General features: G+C 36.2%; 2 protein-coding genes across 3 annotated transcripts; one reads left to right on the top strand and one right to left on the bottom strand.

The window, feature by feature from the left end:
* The first annotated feature begins 2,391 nt into the window (after positions 1–2,391).
* Positions 2,392–7,534, top strand: synprb (synaptoporin b). Its single transcript, XM_058779370.1, has 5 exons — positions 2,392–2,526; positions 4,045–4,163; positions 5,010–5,208; positions 5,335–5,526; positions 6,352–7,534. Exons 1-5 carry the CDS (start codon positions 2,503–2,505, stop codon positions 6,667–6,669), a joined length of 852 nt encoding a protein of 283 aa, XP_058635353.1. The 5' UTR covers positions 2,392–2,502; the 3' UTR covers positions 6,670–7,534.
* Positions 7,535–13,972: 6,438 nt separating this feature from the next.
* On the bottom strand, positions 13,973–15,901 carry LOC131542565 (green-sensitive opsin-4). 2 transcript variants are annotated; one of them, XM_058779377.1, is made up of 5 exons: positions 15,365–15,901; positions 15,054–15,222; positions 14,583–14,748; positions 14,250–14,489; positions 13,973–14,131 (listed from the first exon to the last, which is right to left on the bottom strand). In XM_058779377.1, the coding sequence occupies exons 1-5, from the start codon at positions 15,723–15,725 to the stop codon at positions 14,018–14,020; spliced, it is 1,050 nt and encodes a 349-aa protein (XP_058635360.1). In that variant the 5' UTR covers positions 15,726–15,901; the 3' UTR covers positions 13,973–14,017. The 2 variants fall into 2 exon arrangements, with proteins under 2 accessions (XP_058635360.1, XP_058635359.1); XM_058779376.1 differs by having other exon boundaries at positions 13,973–14,489.
* Positions 15,902–24,722: the final 8,821 nt, after the last annotated feature.

The following is a 24,722-nucleotide window of genomic DNA, read 5'->3' as shown; positions in this document are numbered from 1 at the left end:
TCTGTGTTTTAGAATTGCTTGCTTGTAAGCTGTTTCTGCTGAATCTCTTTTACTGTAACTATGCAGACCATAATTTAGTTTTGTATCTCCCCAGTGTAGGTAAGGGGTTTTCTTGCCAAAGGTTGCCTGCATCATTGGCTCCATTCTGGGACATACTGTATATTTGTTGCCTACCTTAATGCAAAAATCCCACTGTATGTGAGCAAAGAGCTGATAGGAAGCCAGAATTAAATTAGCTTTGAGTGGATCCTGGCATTTGAGAGATCTAAAGCAATGAGCCAAAGAGAGACAGACATTGGGTGGGGGAAAAGAAGATGGAGAACAAGACAGCTGTGAAATAATGTCATAATTGGAGCCATTTACTACTATGTTTATGACACACGTTTTCATGTCAACATGTTTCATTAAAAATTAACATCGGGGAGTTAATCCTGTAGCCTTTAGCAGAGAAAGCTGACCACAGAAACAGGAAAAATGAGGAAGCCACAGTTCAGGACTTCACATTACTTATTCACTCTTAACAAATAATCATGAAAGTGAAATGTCTAGTTTTCGTGCCACTAGTGCCCGCATAATGACTGTTAACAGAACTCTGAAGAAAAACAGCAATTTTTATGTTTCTCTTTTCCTCTCTACATTGTGTATCATCAACTATTAAAAACAGCAAAAAGGAACCATAAGAAACCAAACTTAGAACTATTATTAGAACTTAGTGTCCCATCAGAATAATTTTGAAACTGATATTTCAATGTAAAAAAGCTTCCATACATTTGCTTCAAATCTTTGCTTTAAAGGCATTTCAAACACAACAGCCCTCCTAGTGGACAATTAAAGTAAGAGCACCTTATAATTCAAGAGGCACACACATTCACACAGTATGAAAAAGAAAGCACAGAGAAGTCACAGGAGTGATAGTCTAGTATTTAGTAAGCCCCTGATTGTAAGAATGTTTGACACTCTTATAAGAATCATGAGTAAAATATGTATACATTTAAAATAGCAACTATGAATTCTGAATGTTTGAATGAGTAGCTTCGAACAGCAGATGGCAGCATTGTATAACAACATAACAACTCAATGAGTATGCATTTGTAAGCACTTGACCAGCTTGCTTTCTTTCTTTCTTTCTTTCTTTCTTTCTTTCTTTCTTTCTTTCTTTCTTTCTACTGCAAATGTGTATTAATGTTTCATGATTTTTTAATTATCTCATGGCTCTGAAAATGCACATTTTACTGATCAAAGGAACTATTTGGCTCAGATCTTATGAAGCCACCAATACCAGCTTTGTTTGATACATTCAGGGCACTGTTTTTTATTCATGACTTGCATTTATAATAGGACATATAAAAGGACACAAGGTGGCTACAGGAAAGAAACATGAGACAAACAGTCCACATGTCAGTAATGACACCTATGTGTTGTGTTCATTATAATACTTTTATTGTGTCCTTAAAGCTGGCTGGGATGGAGTGGGATACAGATATTTCCTACTAAAATAAATAAAACAAAAATAATAATTTTTAATTAAATTTAAGTTAGTTTTGATTACAAATCTTGCCAGTGTGATTAAATAGCTTATTGCACTGTGACAAGTCTCCTGCTTGAATCATTCACATTCACAGACCAGATAATTAGTCATCAAGTTGTCAAAAATGTGCAGGTAAAAATTAATTTACCAACAGTCTAGATTCCACTTTAATCATTTGCAATAATAAATGAAAATAGAGGGCCTTTACTGTGGCAGATTTATTGTTTATAATCATAATTATTTACTCAATACATCTGTAAAGGATTACGTAATGTGAAGGTGATCTAGATTATTACATTCTTAATTGCATATCTTTCAGTCTGAGTGTATGTATGTGGATATTTACACATGTGCAACAGGTCTACATTTATATGATCTGCCAAGGTTCTATGTGTACTATTATGTGTGCCCCTTATTATGTGCATCTCTGTGTGTGTGTGTGTGTGTGTGTGTGTGTGTGTGTGTGTGTGTGTGTGCGTGTTTTTGTGACTTATGAGGTCACAAATTTGTATAATGACATGGGTATGACATAGATATTACAAGGAGAAGGTGATTTATGAGGACATTTTCAGTGTCCCCATAATTCAAAAGGCTTATGAATCATACAGAATGAGTTTTTTTGAGAAAGTAAAAATGCAGAAAGTTTCCTGTAAGGGGTAGGTTTAGGTGTATAGCTGGTGTAGGCAGGGCGATAGAAAATAACGGTTTGTACAGTAAAAACCATTACGCCTATGGAATGTCCCCATTTAGATAGCAAAGTCAACCTGTGTGTGTGTGTGTGTGTGTGTGTGTGTGTGTGTGTGTGTGTGTGTGTACATGTGTGACACACAGAGCAGACACACACAGTGCCAGTTTCCCCTGTAGAAGCATCTCCATGGTGTTCACTCACTCAGTATCTCTAGGTTTGGCTGGCAGAGGAGCTCAACACTCCTTCATAGACAGACTCACAGGCTGATGCTTAATCCGTTTCATCAATGTGTATGGTCATATTTGCTCCGGTAAGACCTCTCTTTTTCTAAAACCTTCAAGTATTAGGAATTGACCAAAATTTATTGGCACAATAATACCACTGCTTAAAGCTAAAATAAAATATTTATTGTATTTATTTGATTTTTTTTTTTTCATTTATTTGTATCTTTTTTTTTCTATTCAATATTAACCGACTAGAAATGTAATATGATTCGAAAGTGTGTCAGTAAGTATTAGCTCATAATTTGACAGTCGCAAGATAAAGTGTCTAATGAAAGTAAAGTTCGGACAGTATTTTGTGCAGTTTCTCATGGTCGCATTCTCAAAATAGTGTTTAAATGCATGCAAATATGTCTATCAGGAATCAGATTTAATTATTAGCTGCTCTTTGGGGTCGCAGCGTCGGCTCCCTGTTTGTAGTCTCTCTTGCTTGAATAATTCATCTGCTCTTGTTGAAATGTGCAAAAGATCGATGCCATCCAGCTCTTTGACAGACTTTAATGATAAATCTGAGCTGAGCTAAATGCAGCATGATTGCATGTTTGTATTTGCACATACTATATATGCATGCATATTTATGTAAATATGAGGTAATTAGTGTGTGTGTGTGTGTGTGTGTGTGTGTGTGTGTGTGTGTGTGTATATATGATTGTGTGTGTGTTTCTGGGTGTGCTGGCAACCCCTGGGTAACCTTTGCATAATTCACTGGGTCTCATCAGAAACTCATCAAAGAAGCTACCTATTTTGCTTCATCTGTTCTGTGTATGCATAGTTAATATGTTATACGGGATGTCTGTACATGTGATATTAATTAAATATTCACACATTTCCAAAGCAATTTTCATATAGTCTGAGTTAAGAAATAGCATAATACATTTTTAAAAACTCTCCATCCTTCTGTGTCTCTATGTCTTCCTTTGACACACACAGACCCACACACTCATAGCATAAGTATTCCAGACTGTATTTAATTAATATACACAGTGAAGGCATTAAATCTTAATTGAAATGGCCTGTTTCTTTTCACCTGCTGTATCATATTATCAGAAACAGAAAGAGAGGAAGGGACTGGGGGAGAGAATAGCGGGAGACTTGGACACATTTCTTATCAAACACCTGTGTCCACAGAGAATAAAGCCCTGGCACTTGTCCAGTAAACCTCCAGCCTTTTCATTCATTATGCCAAACGCAAAACTGAATGAGTGAAAAAATATTCAAATTGTGTCAGACAAACGTGTTAGTGCCTGGCATCCAGGTCTACAGTATCTGTAAGGGTTAGTGCACTTAAAAAGCATCTGTGTCTAATTTTGCATGATTAATTGTGCAGCAGTTGGATGAAAGGTCATTTAAATTGACCTTAAATCATAAAACAGGAGGATAATTAAAACAGAATGTTTTAATGTTCTGTGAGGTTAATTTGGCTTGACTTTGTGTGATGAAGTAAAGCTACAGATGGAGAGTCAAGAGAACTGATCTTTGTCCTCTCCACATATAGGCTTATATCTTCAGGGCTTTTCACTAATAATTTGCCTTTTTTTCTCCTACAGCTTTTTGCTGTTTTAGCATTTGCAACATGTGGGGGATATTCTGGCCAGATAACGGTTAAAGTAGAATGTCTGGACAAAACCCAAAGCAACATCAGCATCAGTTTCAACTACCCATTCCGGTAAGTGTTCTTAATTACCACAACACGTATCATACAGCATGTTGTACTGTAAATATGTATTATCAGTTTATGTAAAAAGACTTGACTTGATATTTTTGGCTTAGTTTAGTTTTAAAAATAAATTCAAAGAAATTGACAAAATTATAACCTACACAATTAAATTATTGTGTAATTGTGCAATCAGTCATTTCTTTCCTCATTAATTTTTTTAAATATAAATAAATCGTTTTAATAAAAGTGGTTTAATTTGTGTTATTTTAGTGTTTATATGCTATTATGTATTTATTAATATTTCGAAATAGTCTTTATTTTATGTTTTCATTTTAATTTTGGTTTAAGCTTTTGTTTATTTTATTAGTTTTGGTGTTTTTGACTTTCTATTTCTATTATTATTTTAGTTGTAGTTTTTAGTACTGCAACTTATTTAATTTCTAAGGCAACATTTCTAATTTTTGTTATGTTTTTCATCTAATAGGCTAATTATGTATATATATATTTTTTTTATTTCAGAAAAAAATAAATTTTTAATTAATAACAACACCAAAGCTGGTCATCTCATGAAGGCCGCCATTTTGAATTCATATGACCAGCCAAATATTATTCCCTTTATCTCAGTAACACCCAGTTATTGACTTCACTTGTAGAATAAATGAATCATAGCTAAGAACCAAATATGTAAAATGCCATCAGTAATTGTAATTAAAACGAGTGACTATTTTCAGAAGATATTTGACATATTAGTGGCATCCCACTGTCATAGTCTCGACTTTTAAAGATTACAAAAAGAAACTGTGCTCGAAACGAAAAGAAGATAAAGGAGCAAATTCCAATGTTTCCTCTTCCCAGACTCCAACAGGTACACTTCAGTGCTCCTCTATGTGAAGGAACCAGGAAAGAGACTCTCTTTCTTGAAGGGGATTTTGCTTCATCTGTACAGTTCTTCGTCACTGTGTCGGTCCTGGCTTTTCTCTATTCCCTTTTGGCCACAGTTGTTTACATCTTCTACCAGAACAAATACAGAGAGAAGAATAGAGGTCCAGTAGTTGTGAGTGCATTCTTTAAGAAAAGGAAAAGTCTGAGAGCACATACTGTGCTGAAAAGCTCAATATAACTCAACTGAATCATCAAGAACTCTTTCTGTTGATACTCTTCTTCTTTTCAATCCCCGTAGGATTTCTTGGTGACTTTAGCGTTCTCTAGCCTGTGGCTGGTAAGCTCAATTGCCTGGGCTAAAACTCTGTCTGGGGTGAAGACAGCCACTGATGTGCATCAAATCCTGCTGTTAATGTCTGCTTGCAGAGCCCAGGAGAACTTATGTGAGGTCTTGCAGGAGCCCATCTGGACGAATCTCAACATGTCTGTGGTGAGTAGATTATTTTTACACAGTATTGATATGGGGAAGAAAAAAATCACATCAATTCATTAGCAATTGACATTTAAAAATATGGGGTCAGTAACTCTTTTGCAAAGATGCACTAAATTTATCAAAAAAGACATTCATGATGTTACAAAATGTTTTTATTTCAAATAAATGCTGTTCTTATGAACTCTCTATTCATCAAAGTATCCTGAAAAAAGTATGGATTGCACAAAAATAAAAATATGAAAAAAAAAAATCATTGAGAATAATCAGAAATATTTTCATTTTCATCAGCATGTTAGAATGATTTCTGAAGCCTCATGTGACACTAAAGACTGCTGAAAACTCAGCTTAGCCGTCATAGGAATACATTACATTTTACAATATATTAAAATAGCAAACAGTTATTTTAAATTGTATTAACATTTCACAGAATTATTATTTTAACTGGATTTTTAAAGGAATCTATTTTTGTACAATACATGCAGCATTGGTGAACTTGAGAGACTGTTTTTACACAAACATGAAGCTTCTTTTGAACCCCAAACATTTGAACAATAGTGTACATTTTTATATGCATAATTATGCGGGCTTCACATAATTTGCCACCAACAAGAACTCCACAAAAGCTTAGCAACCACCCAACACCCTCCTATCAATAACATAGAAACCATCCACAACAGCCTAGCAATTGCTCTCATACTTTTTTATGTTTTTACAAATGTTTTAAACCTTCAGGCAAGACTTAGTCAAGCCAGTATGTCTTAACAAATTTCTTACCAATTTACAAATATTCCATAATTCAAATTCCTCCTTGTGTGCTTACAGGCCTTTGGTTTTTTGAACTTCTTCCTTTGGGCTGGTAATATTTGGTTTGCCTACAAAGAGACAGGTTTGCATAAGTCTTTTCAGCGCCATCCCTCCAGAACTCCCTCTGAGAAACGCGGCAGCTTCAGGCAGTACAGTCAAACCAGTTTTGATCAATCTGGAGCTGGTTTTGGCCAGAGGCTCTACAATGAAGGGAGTTTTGATTTATCAAGCGGAGGCTTCAGCCTACCCCAAACCAATCTAGGACAGCCGATGCTTTACCGACAGGTGGGGAGTCCCACATCCAGAGGCCCTCTCATATTTGTTAATGAGATGTGAGCGAGAGTATGAGTGTGGAGCAGAGAAAAAAAAGAGAAGTGAAACACTGTTGTTTAGACAGATAATTTGCCGTTGTGAATGTGATGTAGAAATTGTGACATTTTTGTAGATATCAGTCTGCATACTGTTATTTATTTGTTTACTGTATAATTAAGTGCCACTGAATTGAAAGCTCTACCTTGATATAGTATATTTACTTTTTTTGCATATTTATAAATATATATACACACAAATATATATAGACATATACACATATGCATATGAACAAATGCATTTACCATGTCAGATATGGCTCTGTGATATTTCTGGTGGCATTTAGCATAGTCCATATGCCTATATTCTAATAGTCTATGTTTTGTGTTAAAATATTTTCTTTTCAAAAAGTGCAGTGACAGTATACCATGGTAAACACATTGGATCGCAATACTATGGTACTTTGATATAGCCTATATATATTTAGAAGTGCCATTTATTTGTAGCTTTCCCAAGGTATTTTAAAGAATAACATGGTATCAAATAGTGTCAGACCAGATATGGTGTTCTTTTTGTTATGTTCTCTATGTTTTTTATGTTCTGCTATGAATAATGATTAATTACCTGTAGACACCTGAGAAAACCAAATGGCTTGAGTCAGAGAATGGCATGGAAACCCTGTGGACCGAGGATGATGTCCAGTCGGAGATCTTTTTAATGAATCATTTTGTCTAACCATACACAGTGTTCAGAGAAATGCATGCAAAAAGATGAGATAAAATCCAATGCAATAAAGTCAGTCTGTTGTTCCATTTTATTGTAGCATTCAAAATTGTATAAATGTTACTATGTTATACCGATTGCGACATAATATTAAGTAATAAAATAATGCTTATTCCTCTAAATGGTTTTGGTTTTTATGTATTTCATCATGACAAATGCTGCCATTACCAATTCAGATCGTTCTTGGAAAAACAATGAATGTTAAATGAACAATCTTAGTGGAAATTAAAACAAGAAACACAGAAACAGCCCCATTTGGGGACTTAAAATGAATTATCTTTTATTCTATCAGTGCTTGTGCAGTTTCTTTGTTTGTGGCGTCTTTTACAAAAGAGACAACCTCCATGGCTGAAGCTACTTGTTTTCCCCATTAAGCCTTTTAATGAAGGGGTGTAAGGGAGCAATTAGGATCTTTTGGCTTGTCAGAGTCCTATCAGAGCCATGTGGTTAACATCTCTATATCTGCAGAGTATATGCAGCACCGCAGTGAAGCTAACTGCTTGCAGCTGCCTAGGATCCAAATTGCAGCTTTTAGGTGATCATGAGATTTTAGCCACTGGCATGTTGCTTGTGCCAAATTAAAGGTTACCACTGAGAATCTCTACAGCTGTTCAATTACAGGCCTTGAACTAAAAGAGTGCAATGAGCATGATTTAAAGAGCTTGGTAGAACACAGAGAGACATAACAATGGAAAGGCAGTAATGCATATATAATTTTGATTAACAGGTGACAAACAAGATGTACATTGTAAATATTGCCTGTATTTTTTACAGTATGTAACAGAATTTTTAAATCTGTAAATACTGTGAATACTACATTACAGTGTAATGCTAGTTATAGGAATAGTTCATCCAAATAGTTAAAAATTTGATTTAGCATTACATCAGCTGCTCACCAATGGATCCTCTGCAGTGAATGGGTGCCGTCAGAATGAGAGTTCAAATAGCTGATAAAAACATCACAATAATACACAAGTAATCCACACAAATCCAAATGAACATTTGTGAAGCGATAAACTGCATGTTTGTTGCTTCTGAGAAAAATACCATAATTAATAGTAACTCTTCCTCCAATGAAAAAGTTCATCCTCTGTTGTACTCTACATAAAAATCCAACAACATTTGTTTAGAACTGTGTTTAGATTCTTGTCTAGAATCCGTGATTCGGATGAGACAACTTTTTCACTAGAGAAATTATTATGGATAGAGGACTCACATTTTAGCTTGAAGCAATGGTTTGAAGTTTAAGATGTCATTATGATCAACGTTTATTACGAAATATGCAGCTTTTCGCTTCACAAGTTGTTACTGTGATGTTTTTATCAGCTGTTTGGACTCTCATTCTGGCGGCACCCATTCACTGCAACTGATGTAATGCTACATTTTTCCAAATCTGTTTTGATGAAGAAACAAACACATCTACATCTTAGATGACCTAAGGGTGAGTATTTCTTTCTTTTTTACTTATTTATTTATTTATTTTTGTGAAGTATTCCTTTCAAGAGCACTTACAGTACATAGTCAGTTAATTACATAATGGCAGAATTAACATCTTACATGGTGACACCATGATGATGTCGCAGTGGCAATTATGTTTTACTCAAGGGGACGCAGTCTAAGCTAATCATAGACGCAGCCGAGCAAATAAAAAGAAGTCATGGTGTTTGATATTAGGAGGTACAAGTGTACGTGACAAGGAGGCTGGACTGACCCTCGCTGTTCCTCTACTGCAATCCAGTTTTTGTCATTCTGTTCATCCATCTGTCACTTCTGGCTCTTTGACAGGGTCATGATCATAGGCATACAGTACATGAGTTTAATTGCAGCCACCACCATCTATACCTAAAACCACAAATAAATGCTTGCCTGGATTTATAGAAGTAATTATTCCAGTAATTACCATAGTACACAGTGTAGAACTGTATGCAGTTAACTTTAAAGCAATATCTAAACATTACATAATTGTAGGAATATCTGTAAATAATTTTCTAAGAAGAAAAAGTGTTATCATATCAGGGAAGTGATATCATTTATTATTATTATTATTGTGACTGTCAGGATTAAGAGGCCAGGCTTTTTACAGCCTCAAACACAGGTCAGTATTGACTCATCTATATTTTATTTTATAGTCATATTTCATATTCAATTATGATATTTTCCCTTATAGCAGCCAGATCAAATACAAACTCACTACTCACATACTCACTTTGACCCAAAAACTACATATAAAATAAAAAACACATGTAAAACATGAAGAAACTATCAAATACATGCAAATGCTGTGCATAGCATAGCAGGATGCTGGCATAAATGTGCATCTTTCACAGAAGGGGATGAGATATGATAAAAGCTTTTTTCACTTTCCAGTTCCTGCTGCTCTGCTATCACCATGTTTCTTGTCCTTCACACAAATCCTCTTACAAGGTTCGTATGCATCCCATACCTTTTGCCTCTTTGTGTTTTGCTGTTTAAATGTTGCTGACAAGACTTAAATCTTAATGCTTCTCTAAACAGTGTCAAACGTGGAGTTTAAAACTGTTTATCTAAGTCTTCACATCACAAAAATTCTGTTATTATATACAGAGCTCATCTCCATGACTTTTTAAACCTGTATTTCTTACCTCTTTTCCAAGGGTCAGGTTAGGGTTTTAGACTTGACCTTAGACTGAAGGTTGTGTTCATAGAAAATGGTCTGGATGCATTTTGCCTGTGTGAAAAAATGGGAAAGAAGACAGCTACACTCTTAAAAATGAAGGTTCTTTATTGCCATCAATGGTTCCACAAAGAACCTTTACCATCCATGGAACCTTTTCAATCGACAAAAGGTTTTTACAGTGGAAAAAGGTTCTTCAGATTATTAAAAAAGTTCTTCACACTAAGAAAAAAAAAACAAATATTTTAAGAACTGATCACTGAAATGTTCTTTGGGGAACCAAAAATGGTTCTTCTATGGCATCGCTGTGAAAAACCCCTTTTGGAACCTTTATTTGTAAGAGTGTATATTAGGCACAATCAATTATATATATATATATATATATATATATATATATAGTAGGCTATTTATATACTATAATAAATTGTATAGAATCCACTGTCATTTCAACCTGCCACCTAGAGGTGTCGCCAAAGCAATGCTAGGAATGTGAATGTCTGAATGTTACAACTCTATCCTTTAAAAATTGGCATGCAGCTAATACAATCTGTGTCAGAAACAGAAAAGCGGTCTTGCCGCTCAGTCAGTCAACAGGGTAAAAAACAAAATCAACAAAGCAACTAACAGAAATAACATTACCTCTGTTGGTGTATAGGAAAACACATCTCACATGTAGCGTGAGACGTTTTACTGATAACATTAATGAACACCCCTCAAGTAGCCAATGTCACTTTTGTGGAATGATTTTGGGCCTTCGTTGGATTCACATTACACATTTCATATTACTATATTAGCTACTTGACAGGTAAGCTGTCAGTTTTGTGAACGCTACAGATGTAGCAAATGTTGCTTACTTGTAAATCTAAACTTTGGTAACGTCACCTTGAACTGGTTCCTTAAAAATGTATTTAGCTGCTAAATAGTCTAAGACTAAGTGACTTCATAAAACCTTTATGAAATTATCAAAATCGTTGCTGAAAAACGAATTGAACAAATTCAAACTTTAGGCATTACCAAACATTTAATAATTATTCTGCAGTGCCATTTATGAATGTATGTATCTCCTTCAACCACTATCTCTATCAGATGCTATTTTATACTTTTCAACCAACTGCCAAAATGTATGAACACGATTGTGGGATATTATACAGTAAAGGATCTAAAGCTGGTTTAAAATAGATATTTGAGTAGACATTATATTAAATTAAATTTGGACGTGCTGACCTTTTTGTTATTTCCCTATAAATAGCCTAACTGATCTATACATACAGTTTAGAAATTAACTTGACTGCTTTATCAGTAAATGACCATTCTTGGCAACGTTCAGCCTCAAATGTTCTACTACTACAATCACCCCATTCTGTTTTTGCTTCCAATAGTATATTTAAGAGCACGGTATTTAGTGTGATTCTTGTCAATCCCAACAGTGGGACATGTTTTCCATCTGCATCCCTGACCATTAACGCACGTAAAACCAGCAACATCACCATAATTACAGTCATTTTATTAATTTCAAGTAATTACTTTGTTTCCACCATACCACATCACCGGAGAATTGTTTTATATTAGCTGCAATGATTCCTGCGCATGAATATCCAGAGAAATGTAGCTGATATGTGATTTTGGGAATGGATAATATATACAGATCTGAAGCCCTGACAATTGAAGGCACTATGGGAGAAATAAGATTTTCAAATAAGATTTTTACTCCAAGCAAGTGTCCCCTCCAAGGCTGCTAATTGTTTATCTAGCTATTTAATTATGTACATAATATATACAGAATTTTTTATCTTGAACAGGACTGCATGTAAATGTACTCCATGCTTCTCAACATGAGGGAGAAACCAATTAGTTTAAACCCATAATTCCTTTAGCCAGAGCAGCCAGGGTACTGTTCAGAACCACAGTTGGGTGAGCACCTTGCAAATTGGCTTAAGCAGATCTTTGTCTTATCTTTATCTTGTTGAGTCGTGCACTGAGAAGTCAATGCTGTTCCTACTACCAGAGCCTGATCTCATAATCCTAGAGTTAGTTGATGAGTGACACTTACACGACACGACTGCAATGTGCAATGAGGACACCAAGGTGCCATGAGGACAAGTTATAAATAGAAACAGACAGTGAAAAGGAAAAAATGCATTAACATTATTAACACAAATATTTTGACAGTACTGTAAAACCAAGTATGGGATAGTACATGACGTAGACAAAATCCTGTTTTTTGCTTGTTGACAGTTGAGGATTTAATATCTCCAAGAGGATTCTTGCGGCATTCAGTCTGACAAATACGATTAGAATGCTACAATAAAGCAAAGAGTAAATGACTTCATGAAATGCTTACAAATGATACTTAGTGAGTCAAATGTTAGAAATAAACAAGCATCTAGTGCATACTGTACCTGTTTGTTGAGCAGCATGATATGGATGATATGGTTGAATAGGCAGCACTGGCCATGAACTGAAAGTGAAAATGATAGCCAGAACAAACATGCACTGTGAGAGTGAATTGTTGATATTGGAGACCATTTGTCATTTTAACAAAGGCAGCAGTTGGCTGAAGAGATTAAATAAAGGTATTGTAATCATTTTCACCTTTCTCATTTTAAAGCATTTATATAGTGTAAATGTAACCTTGCTGGCAGTTTGCTGCCCCGTCAAGCTGCTTTAAGCAACGCTTGCTGTTATACTCTCATAAATGTCACAGCCTTTCTCAGAATCAGGATTAGTGACGTACTGCCGTGATTACTGACATCATTTTCTGGTTAAGTAGGAGAACAGACACCACTGAAAATATAAGACAATTATTGTTTAAAATTCTCTGTGAAGACCAGAAAGAAAATGAGACATGCCAAATTAAAATACATTTCTAAATTAGAAATGTCCATTACGCGAGGTTTGATGAATTTAATATGAAAAATTCTTAGCATTATTAACCCACTTGAATGCTTGCTGTATATTTTCTCTAGTTTGAATGCTTGAAATATCTTTTCTGGATTTAACATTTTCTCCAATCATGTGAAGTCAAAATTGCAACCTGTATGAACATATTCTTATTAGTATACTAAACTGAACAAGCAAACAACTACTAGCCATTATTTATATATGTAGACTTGAAAAATATATTATTCATATACTACTTTTGTGGATATTGTGTCATTTATGACACGGATCTAAGGTGTTGGTGGTTCTTGTTTATATTTGAGAAAACAAATTCCTGGAATTAGCTGTTAATGTCTGCTCAATAGCATTGGGTGTTAGCATCATGGAGGTCACATCAGGATCTTTTGGCAGGATCAGAATGGTATGAGAAATTGGTGCTGATGTTCACCCTGTTTATTTAATTAAAATAGATCACCCTGCTTCAGTCCACAGTCTAGCACAATTCAGAATAGCTAAATTTACATGGTTTTCATAGGGGTTTCATACTGGATTTTAATGCGTACATTATAGACCAAATAGTATACTAGTACTATCTGATTAGTCTCTCTCAATTGAAAAAATATGGTGTGTACTATATTATTGCTTGTAGTGCAGTTAAATTATCACTTTCAATATCTTATATACAGTATATGGGAGCAAATAGAATATTCTGTCAGTTCATAAATAATGGAAACACAAACAGTATTTAATGCCAGTGTTTATTTCTATGTATTTCTTTTTCGTTATTTACAAAATAAATATGTACATTTTAGGCAAAAGATACAAATGCTAGCCTCCCGGCGCATAAAAATAAAACCACAATTTCAATGTTCACTGATCACCCAATAAATACTTTTAAAGTTTTCACTCATCAAATATAGGTGTCTTCTGCGTTCACCGAGTTCATTGTGATAGTGAACACAATCAAAAACTAATTCAGCTGTCTTTTTGTTTTCCTTTTTTCAGATGCCCAAATTGGTCAATGACTAAAAGAACATAATCTGTGAGAGGTCCAAAAGTCTATGCTGGAGATACAGAGGACACCTCCGTCTTGCTGGTGGACACAGTTGAGGACTCATCATCGCCAAGAGGATTCTTTCCACAGAAAAGAGTGGTCAGCATGCAGTTCCGGAACTGTAAAGAACAATGTTTTGTTTAGCATGTTTTTAATAGAGATAATACAGAGAGAAGGAGGAGTAGAAATGGAAAGGGATGTCTGGGATATGTAAGGCAAGCCTGATAAATGTTTAACCTGTTTGTTTAGCAGCACATAGATGACAGGGTTATATAAGGCTGAGCTTTTTGAGAAGAAGGCAGGAATAGCCATGAACTGGGCACTGAAAGCTGCTCCCTTATTAAAGAAGATCCAGGCAGCAACAGTGGCATAAGGGGTCCAAGCCACCAGGAAACCCAACACCATCAGGATGACCATTCTTGTCACTTCCCTCTCAGCTTTCTGGGTAGATGCTGAGTCCTGCTGTTGAGCTGCAGCCTAAGAGAGTAAAATAACCAAGGATGATATCATTTTAACATAGTATTCCAGTAACTGGGAATTTACAGGAATGTTTAAATTGACATTTCATACCGCCTTGACTGTGCACACAAGCCGTCCATAGGTGAAGAAGATTACGGTGACTGGCAATATAAAATGGCAGACGAACATGTAGATGACATATGATTCATTGTTGAAGTCAGGATTCAGGGTGTAGTAGTCTGGTCCACATGAGCACTGCATTCCCTCTGGGATATATCTGTTAAAGAAATACACCTGATGTTAGGACATTTCAGTGAGAGTAATCATAAAGTTTGCTCTCTTTTGTATTTAGGCATGTAAAATCAAGTACATTTAGTAAAAAACAAATTCAGTTAAAAAGCAGAAAAGTTCAGTGTGATAGTTTTCAGTGTGATATTTGCTGCTTTAAATGAAAAGTAAACCAATATTGTATTTCTACGTATTTGTAAACCTGACGTGTTGCTTTTACATAAAGACTTGAAAATACCTCATGTTCAACTGAAATGTTTGGATAGCAAATTAATAATGTCTTATTAGACCAACCTGGACCAGCCAACCAAAGGGGGAGCCGCACATGCCATGGCCATTACCCATGTAAATGCAATTCCTGCAAAAGCATGGCTGGAAGAGAATTTGAAACTACCCATTGGTTTGCAGACCACAATGTATCTTTCAATGGCCAGCACCACAAGTGACCAAAGGGCAACTTCACCTGTGTAGCAAATAAAATATAAAATGCATGAACACCTTACAAGGTAAGTTTTACCAAATTGCAGTCCACTATACTTTAACATTTACCTCAAGAATTCCTCACAGCAGTCAAAATAAAACAAAAAGATCACAATTTCCCTCACCTCCAAGTGTGGCCATGAAGCCCTCAATCGCACAGCCAGTTGGTCCAAGAGCAAAGTAGCCATTAATTGCTGTGTAGAAAGTGACCGTGAATCCAAAACAAATCATGATGGTTCCAGCCACAGCCAGGTTGACCAAAATAAAGTTGAGAGGTTGCCGAAGCTTTTTATGTTGAGCTGTAACCACCAATGTAAGGCCATTGATGGGTAGACCCAAGCACATGAGGAAGAATATGTAGATAGCAAGCACCTTAAACTGCCACGGTTCAGCTAGATAATACTGCGGATACTCGTAAGGACTCCTCACTAGCCCTGTCCTGTTGGACAAGGGGACGTAGAAGTTATTTCCCTCAGTGCCGTTCATCTTTGTCCACTAGCGATCCAGAAGGATAAAGGGTGAAATCTGCTGCTATGATACAGCTGAGTGGCTGCTCTTCACCTGCTCTTTACTTGCAATGATGCATCGGGAGTGTTTATATATCCCTCTGAGGTTCCTTATAAGGGATAAATCCAGGAGCGTAAGATAGGGAGGGTGTTACAATGTGGGATTTGAATGATAAGAGCAGACATAATCACTTTTGGGTTAATCACCTGGTAAAGCTGTGGATCTTCGGAAGTTCTTTTAAGTTTTTAGGATCATAAAATTAGGCCACAATATTGGGTGTCAGCACGAAGTGAGTATAAGCAAAGCTGTATTTTTTTCAAGGATAAAATGTAATTGAAATGTTATCGTTTTCTGATGTAGTCCAGTCATTGTCATATTAAAATAACACAAAAAGTCACCGCTGATGTGCATTTTATTTCGATATTAAACTTTTGCATCTGTCACAGCTGTGGATGTGTATGGGACTTGGTGGACAGAACCTACACCTGCATAGAATTCTATAATGTTTTAAATTTTCACTCTCACTATCATTTACAATAAAAAATAACCAGCATATAAAATTGTTTATGCAATTTAAAATTATTTGAAAGGGAATAGGTTAACGTTGATGAAAAATTAATTTATTGTCGGTCTGCTCCTTATAAGTTACGATATGACTTCAGAAGATAATTTTTTATTATACATTTTATTAGGCTACTTATTTATCTATTTTAATTGTTAAATAGTTTCTGTCTTTGTTAGATAGTAGGTGGATAGAATGAAACGAAGTAGTAGAGAGAAAGACAAAGAGAAAGTGCACCACAAGGCTTTGAACATTGCGTTGTGTCGGAGCGATGACCCTGAGGCTATCGGACACTCGTTATAAAAGGCTATGTCTACACTTTATGGATAGTTTGTGGATAAATTGCTGTTTATAAGGTTTTATCAGTAACGCATTTTATTATTGATCTTATACTTATTCTGTGTTTTGCACATTTTAAATTGAAAGTTTTCAAAGTTATAAAATAACATCTGGAAGTATCAGAATTATGTAGCATTTACCATAAACTCTTTGTCATCTCTGCACACTTCGGACATTTTCCCAACTTACTAATTTTTAAGTTCTCATTATGGAGCACGTAATCTTTGTCTGTTTTCATTTTATGAGAGATGCAAAACTGAAATAGCAGAGGGCAGTAGATGTAGCTATGAGTTAGCTTAGAAAGAAAAATGTATGAACGTCATTTTGGGGCTATGCTGTATGTAAAGTTGTGTGGTGTTGACAGGGTCTGTGCAGCTTGGATGTGTAGGGGGGAGACCTGGTATGGTTGTAACACTTTTAGTTTCAGTATTTGTAACTCACTAGATTTTTGAGCTGGAGTGCTCAAACCTTTTTACAAAGCACCCACATTTGTTCACTACAAAAGGCACCAATTCAAACCTCTGCAAGAATATCACAGCCCTTACAAGTTGATGTCAAATGCATGGAGTGCCTTTGTTACAATCTGTTACAAAGGTTGTAACACATACTGGGGTAAGTTGAAACAGTTAGACAAAAGAAGCAAAAACAGCAGCCATCTCATAAAGTTTGCTTCAAAAACAGGTTTATTGAAACAATCTAAAAGAATACAAACCTTCTATGAATGACCACATCTCCAGTCCACTTTCTGTTTGATGCAGGAGTGTGTGCGTATGTGTAAATTAGACTACTAGAACAAACCTCCTTAACAGTATTTATGTTTACTGAACACTCAACTCCAGTGTACCGAGGTAAAGAACATGTAGATCTAACAAAAACTGTGTAAATTTGTGTGTGAGATTGTGTCTATGTATGAATTTTCTCAATCAGATTCACAATGGTATCAAACCAATGTTTTTAACCCTAGAATGCAGCTTGGTGGTTCCAAAAACTGCATAGGGCACATTTTACCCACACTTCCATTGGCTTTGAGCTGCCAAAAAATTTCCATATAGACAACATGAAAGTTCTATGTAAGAGAATGCTAAATTGTGTTACAACTTACCCCACCCCTGTCCTCCAATGTTTAGTTGTATTAGCATAACGGTTTGAAATTAGCAGTTTAAAAATGCATCACATTTTGCCTGAGAATCTACAATTTATTCTAATGTAAGTTATATGATTTAATCTGTAATGGTTTAAGTACTAAGCAAAATATAGTTTTGGTAAAAAAAAAAAAATCAGATTCTTTCACCAAAATCAGTTTTTTGCATATATCTATTTACAGCCTTGACAACCATTCATATATGATCCGATATAGGTTATTCCCTAACGAAACTATTCTGGATCTGCACTGGCTGTGGCACATTGGTGCAAATACTTAATGTGTTCAGCACTTGACAGTCAAATCTTTCAGACCTTTATTTGTGAACCTGATAACCGATGCACTGATATAATCTGAAAGTGAAAATATCAAAATGCAAACTATATCCATAAAAACAGCAAAACATTTTATTTTTATTTTGGGGTGAATAGGAGCTGGACATAGGCTACAGGTAGGCATGTAGCCACTATACAATTTATATAGCGCTTTTCTAGGGCTCAAAGTGCTTTACAGGCAACAGTAAACATAGGATCAAAACAATAAGATCACCATGTATATCAAACATCACACAAATCCAGAGAAATCGGAGTCAAACGCACAGGTCCGACTGAGAACATGGAGCAGTCGTTTCGACCCAAAATCCAAACGAAATTAGCCGTAAAGATGATCGTAGTCTATTCCGTTGTAAAGTGAGGGCATCCTTGTCACCCCTGGTCTCCCATTCTACAAAGCCAAGACGAGCAGGACTATAAACGGCAAACGGAACCACAGGACGACGTAGACAACTACCACACTAATATGAAATCCGCCCGTCAAAGATGCAGCCGCACCGTCCAAAGCAACTGCGCTGCAAACACCGTCAGGCAAGCAGGTGTCCGGTGGCCAGAGGAAACACCGCGGCGGGCAGGCGGACAAAGCAGTCCGCGAACACAAACGACAGTCTGTTGAGGTCCAAGAATGTCATTTTTATGAGTGTGCAAAATCAAAGTAAAACAACGAGACAAAATACAAACATACAGCTCCGAGGTGGAAGCCAGACGCGCGCAGTATAATCACCGGAAGTTGTAATCACACCACACGTTGAGCTGTACAGTTTTGACTGACATCCAAAATAAAGCCTTTAAAGTTTTAGCCTATGTTCTGAAGTCTAACAGCAAATTGTCCAAAATTGTTAAAGTTGTTGTAACGTTGATGCATGAGAGATTATGAAAGAATATTGTGATGAATGGGTAAATTTATTTACTTAGCCTATTGGATTCCACAAGGTAATTCTAACAATAACATTATTAGACCACTTGGCAAGGTGCTGTTGACCTGTTACCTGTGTTTGCTCTGACTGAGAGAGAAGTGCTGGAGTTGCATCTGGGTCATTCCGTGTCAAATCAACCAAATTTCAGAAACTTCCCTGGCTCAAATTTTAGATTTTGCTAATATTTTTTTCTGAAGAAAAATAAGCATTTATAATGATGAAAGCCAAAATATTAAATGTCATGGATGAATATTTACTGAGTAATCCGCTTTTTTTGTAGAGGGGGTCAAAATGGCAATTTTCACCTGAGATTCACAGCCAATTTACAGGGGGTTAAAAATGACTTCAGAAAGATGTTACTTTTAGACAGAGATTGGTAAGTCTGTTAGTAAGATCTGTTGACTTTAGCAATCTTTGTTGCATTATGTGCCAATGGTGACTGTTCAAAAATGGGGAAAGAGCACTTTTCAAGTTTTTTCTCCAAAGTTAGGAGGCCTGTAACTCAAGAAGTATTAAAAATATCTTAATGCCTTTTTAGATTTTGGGTCTTAACAAACTTTTCTTTTGGCATCATCATTTTAAGGCCCTATATGCAGGGGCGGTTCTAGGATTTCATCTTTAGGGGGGCTTAGTCCTCAGAGAGTTCATTAGATACAACAATACAAATGACCTAAATAAACAGTATTTTACTGTGCTTATGAAAACTGTATTACTGTATGAAGTAACCTAGTAATTAGACACAATTACCTATTAAAGTTACAGAAGTTACTTGGTGAGTGATTCTCATGTTTTACTTTTGTTGTTTGATTAACATTATTAGCCTAATATAAGAAATGCATGGATCCCTTATACTGACACACATCCAATATTTTCTAAACTGTTTATGTTTAAGACGTAACAGACTGCGTTTACTTGGATACTCGTCAAGACAGCCATTTTGACATAATATTTTGTGTATTTGCTTATTTGCTCGAGAAGACGCAAAAGTGAATGACCTGATCTCATGAAAGTGCGTTTCAATGGCACGATTTTCTGTTTCTACTTGGTGTGCTATTTATACACAGAAACTGACTTTGGCGTGCATATGAAATGCAATGGTTAGGTTTAGGGGTGTGGGGAAGGTGCGTATCATAAGCACACCAAATAGAAACAGAAAATTGTGCCACTGAAACGCATTTTCATGAGACCATGCTGGCGTGCTGTCCGTGTAGTGCTTCTCAGTGCTTGCGCGCTTCATTCAAATGTGAGCGCGCACATTAACGATCCATCACAGCGCGTGAGTACCACACTGAGATCGATAAACGAGCAAGAATGATAAACTTTAAGGAAGCAGCACTGGCCTGATCGTTCAGATAGCTGATTATAGTTTTAGGGGGGCTGAGACGATAAATAGTGGGGCTGAAGCCCACCTAAAAAGGGTCTAGAACCGCCCCTGCCTATATGGCTTGGTTCCAGAGATATTGGGATCTCAATATGGCTCCTGGGGTAAATCACTGTACACATTCTCAGTGGTCAAAAACCAAATGTGGGTAAATTTTCAAAAATATAATTTTTTCTTTTAAAGAGGAATGTCTGAAGAACAAATTATGTTGAAACTAGAGATGCATCTCCTTTCCTTTTGTCAAAACAACTGCATTGAACATAACTGTCCGAGTGCCATAAATGTTCTTTTTCCCAAGTGTGACTATAAATCAAGAAGTATTAAAGGCCCTACATCATTCAGTCCCAAAGATAGGGGGTCTCAATGAGGCTTCATATTGTTGAATATTACCCATTTTCAGAGCTTGAAAACCAAATGTTGGTCACTTTGTATACAGCTGATACTTATTAGGTAACATGCTATTCATGTACAACCCGAATTCTAAAAATATTGGGACGTTTTTTAAATTTGAATAAAATGAAAACTAAAAGACTTTCAAATCACATGAGCCAATATTTTATTCACAATAGAACATCGATAACAAGTGTTTAAACTGAGAAATTTTAAAATTTTATGCACAAAATGAGCTCATTTCAAATTTGATGCCTGCTACAGGTCTCAAAATAGTTGGGACGGGGGCATGTTTACCATGGTGTTGCATCTCCTCGTCTTTTCAAAACAGTTTGAAGACATCTGGGCATCGAGGTTATGAGTTTCGGTGTTGGAATTTGGTCCCATTCTTGCCTGATATAGGTTTCCAGCTGCTGAGGAGTTCGTGGTCGTCCTTGACATTTTTTGTTTAATGATGTTCTCTATAGGTGAAAGATCTGGACTGCAGGCAGGCCAATTCAGCACTCTTCTACTACGAAGCCATGCGGTTGTAATAGCTGCAGTATGTGGTTTTTCATTGTCCTACTGAAATACACAAGGCCTTCCCTGAAATAGACGTCATCTAGTGGGGAGCATATGTTGCTCTAAATCCTTTATATACACACAAACACACACCTTTCAGCATTCATAGTGCCTTCCAAGCTGCCCATACAGTATGCACTTATGCACCCCCATACCATCAGAGATGCTGGCTTTTGAACTGAATGCTGATGACACGCTGGAAGGTCTCCCTCTTTAGCCCGGAGTACATGGCATCCGTGATTTCCAACAAGAAAGTCAAATTTGGACTCGTCTGACCATAGAACACTTTGAAACGGTCCATTTTAAATGAGCCTTGGCCCACAGGACACGACGGTGCTTCTGGACCATGTTCACATATGGCTTCCTTTTTGCATGATAGAGCTTTAGTTGGCATCTGCAGATGACACGGTGGATTGTGTTTACCGACAGTGGTTTCTGGGAGTATTCCTGGGTCCAATTAGCAATGTCAATGACAGAATCATGCCGATGAGTGATGCAGTGTCGTCTGAGGGCCCGAAGACCACAGGCGTCCAACAAAGGTCTTCGGCCTTGTCCTTTACGCACAGAGATTTCTCCAGTTTCTCTGAATCTTTTGATGATATTATACACTGTATATAATGAGATTTGCAAAGCCTTTGCAATTTGACGTTGAGGAACGTTGTTTTTAAAGTATTCCACAATCTTTTTACACACTCTTTCACAGATTGGAGAGCCTCTGCCCATCTTCACTTCTGAGAGACTCTGCCTCTCTAAGACATCCCTTTTATAGCTAATCATGTTACAGACCTGATGTCAATTAACTTAATTAGTAGCTAGATGTTCTCCCAGCTGAATCTTTTCAAAATCTCTTACTTTTTCAGTCCTTTGTTGCCCCCGTGCCAACTTTTTTGAGACCTGTAGCAAGCATCAAATTTGAAATGAGCTCATTTAGTGGATAAAAGTGTCAAATTTCTCTGTTTAAACATTTGTTATGTTCTCTATGTTCTATTGTGAATAAAATATTGGCTCGTGATTTGAAAGTCTTTTAGTTTTCATTTTATTCAAATTTAAAAAACGTCCCAACATTTCCGGAAATAACATATATGTTCCGTATATCTGTGTGTGTGTAATAAACAACATGCTAATCATGTTAGAAACATGATTAACAACATGCTAACTTCATGCTAATTATGCTAGTTACATGCTAATCATGCTAAAAACATGATTGGGAAAAATGCTAACTGCATGCTAATTATGCTAGCAACATGCTAATGTTCTAATTTATCTAAATTTTCAAACTTCAAGCTTTTACAGCTGCTTTAAACTTTCAGGCTAGACTTTCTCAAGCCAACCTAAAGTTTGTCTTGACAAACTTTTTTATCTAGTTGTACTTAAAGCAGAATATCTGAAGAATTCGTGGGATTATGAATGACTAGGATTAATTGTTAACTCTAGGTATAGTATGAACAGTGTGAAATGTAAAATATGATTACTTAGGATCCCATTTACCTGGGGTTTAGAATTACCCAGTGTTAATTATTCCAAGTGTGAGAGATCTTAAATGTTTGAGGTACTGTCAGTGATTCTGCCAAATATGCCCTTTAGCAGTACATACTACTTAATCTGATGAAGCTTCATATTATATAACAATAAAAAAGAAAAAGTTTAATCTTGGTTTATTGATGTGAATGCACTGTGGTAAAAGCAGCCACTTTTCCCTAGGAGGCATGGAATTGGTTTCAAACATGTTACAATACTGCATATCTGAACTCTTGGTAGCTTCAGAAGCTGTTAAAATGAACAAAGTCCCATCTTCAAGATATCCCTGAAACTGATACAAATGTAGAATCTTATGACTAGGCTACGGAAAGAAAGGTAATGTGCCTCAGCTTGTCCATTTCAGTGTATTTTAAGCACTCCGATATGGTATGTTTATAAATATTGTTTTGATAGAGGTAAACAATATACAATTCTAATTTCAACATTATTCTTCAGACATTGTTCTTTAAATTAAATAATATAGACTGTACAAAGTGACCAACATTTGGTTTTTGACCACTGAAAATGGGTAATATTCAACAATCTGGAGCCTCATTGAGACCCCCCTATCTTTGGGACTGAATGATGTAAGGTCTTGAAAAATAAGATTCCAAAAGAAAAGTTTGTTAAGAACTAGAATCTAAAATCATATTGCGATATCTTTAAGACTTCTTGAGTTATAGGCACACAAACTTTGGAAAAAGAATGTTTATGGCACTAGGACAGTTATGTTCAATACAGTTGTTTTGACCGAAGGAAACAAGATGCATTTCTAGTTTCAACATTATTTGTTCTTCAGACATTCCTCTTTAAAAAAAAAAAAAAAAAAAAGTAGTATCATATTTTTGCAAATTGACCCACATTTGGTTTTTGACCACTAAAACATGTACAATTTAACGATTTACTCCTGAAGCCATATTGGAATTCCAATATCTCTGGAACTGAACAATACAGGGCCTTAAAAATGAAGACGTCAAAAGAAAAGTTTGTCAAGACCCAAAATCTAAAAGGGCATTAAGATATCTTTTATTCGTTTTGAGTTACAGGCCTGCAAACTTTGGAGTTGAACAAGTTGAACAACTGAAGCCTGAACAAGAAGAGTGTTTGGTTCACATTTTGAATAGAGGTGATGTTGTGGCCCTACTCCCGACAGGTTTTGGGAAAACTGTTACCGATCGTCAGTGAGAAACTGGGGAGGTCAAAGTCCGGCAAGGCGATAATTGTGGATGCGTAGATTTACTTCACATAATCTGCAAAAGTCGTTCACAGCCATCTTCACTCCGGTATTTCGCTCGATGGTTTTGTTTTCGCCGCATACCTGTATTTACAGCGGAAGTTCGAGGCGGCTGAGCAGGCGCTTTACATACATCATAACCAAACGTTATGTGATTAGCTTATGGGTACACCAATGATTTTAAACTTCAGACAAGCGCCCGCCCACGAGAAAGTAAACGCTTGTCAATTATGCCCTTCCAGACTCTGTCTACGAAGCAAAGCGAAGTAGCGGAGTTTGGTATTACCAGGCTAACAAAGATTGCTAAAGTCAACAGATTTTACTAATAAACCTAGCAAGCTCTGTGTAAAAGTAACATCATGATGCTGCCATCTTTCTGAAGTCATTTTTACCCCCCTGTAATTTGGCTTCTACAGAAAAGTGGATTACTCAGTAAATATTCATCCATGACATTTAATATTTTGGCTTTCATCACTAAACATGTTTATCTTTCTTCAGAAATCAAAAATTTGAGCCGGGACCTCTGGTTGAGTTGACACGGAATGACCCATCTGTTTATCTCTGCTCCTGTGTCTGGCCAATAGTGCTTTGTCTGAGCATC

The sequence above is a fragment of the Onychostoma macrolepis genome, chromosome 06 (assembly GCF_012432095.1).
Source record: "Onychostoma macrolepis isolate SWU-2019 chromosome 06, ASM1243209v1, whole genome shotgun sequence".
Lineage (NCBI taxonomy): Eukaryota > Metazoa > Chordata > Actinopteri > Cypriniformes > Cyprinidae > Onychostoma > Onychostoma macrolepis.
The sequence above is the reverse complement of the archived record's forward strand: the minus strand, read 5'-3'. Positions and strand labels throughout refer to the sequence as shown.

Bases quoted from the DNA above. Each gene is read 5' to 3' on its own strand.
- synprb (XM_058779370.1), top strand. From the start codon at position 2,503: ATGTGTATGGTCATATTTGCTCCG. The intron at 2,527-4,044 runs GTAAGACCTCTC...TTTCTCCTACAG, and splicing joins GTATGGTCATATTTGCTCCG to CTTTTTGCTGTTTTAGCATT. The intron at 5,527-6,351 runs GTGAGTAGATTA...GTGTGCTTACAG, and splicing joins CGAATCTCAACATGTCTGTG to GCCTTTGGTTTTTTGAACTT.
- LOC131542565 (XM_058779376.1), bottom strand. From the start codon at position 15,725: ATGAACGGCACTGAGGGAAATAACTTCTACGTCCCCTTGTCCAACAGG. The intron at 15,223-15,364 runs GTGAGGGAAATT...TTTGCTACACAG, and splicing joins CTTCATGGCCACACTTGGAG to GTGAAGTTGCCCTTTGGTCA. The intron at 14,490-14,582 runs GTATGAAATGTC...TTACTCTCTTAG, and splicing joins TTGTGTGCACAGTCAAGGCG to GCTGCAGCTCAACAGCAGGA.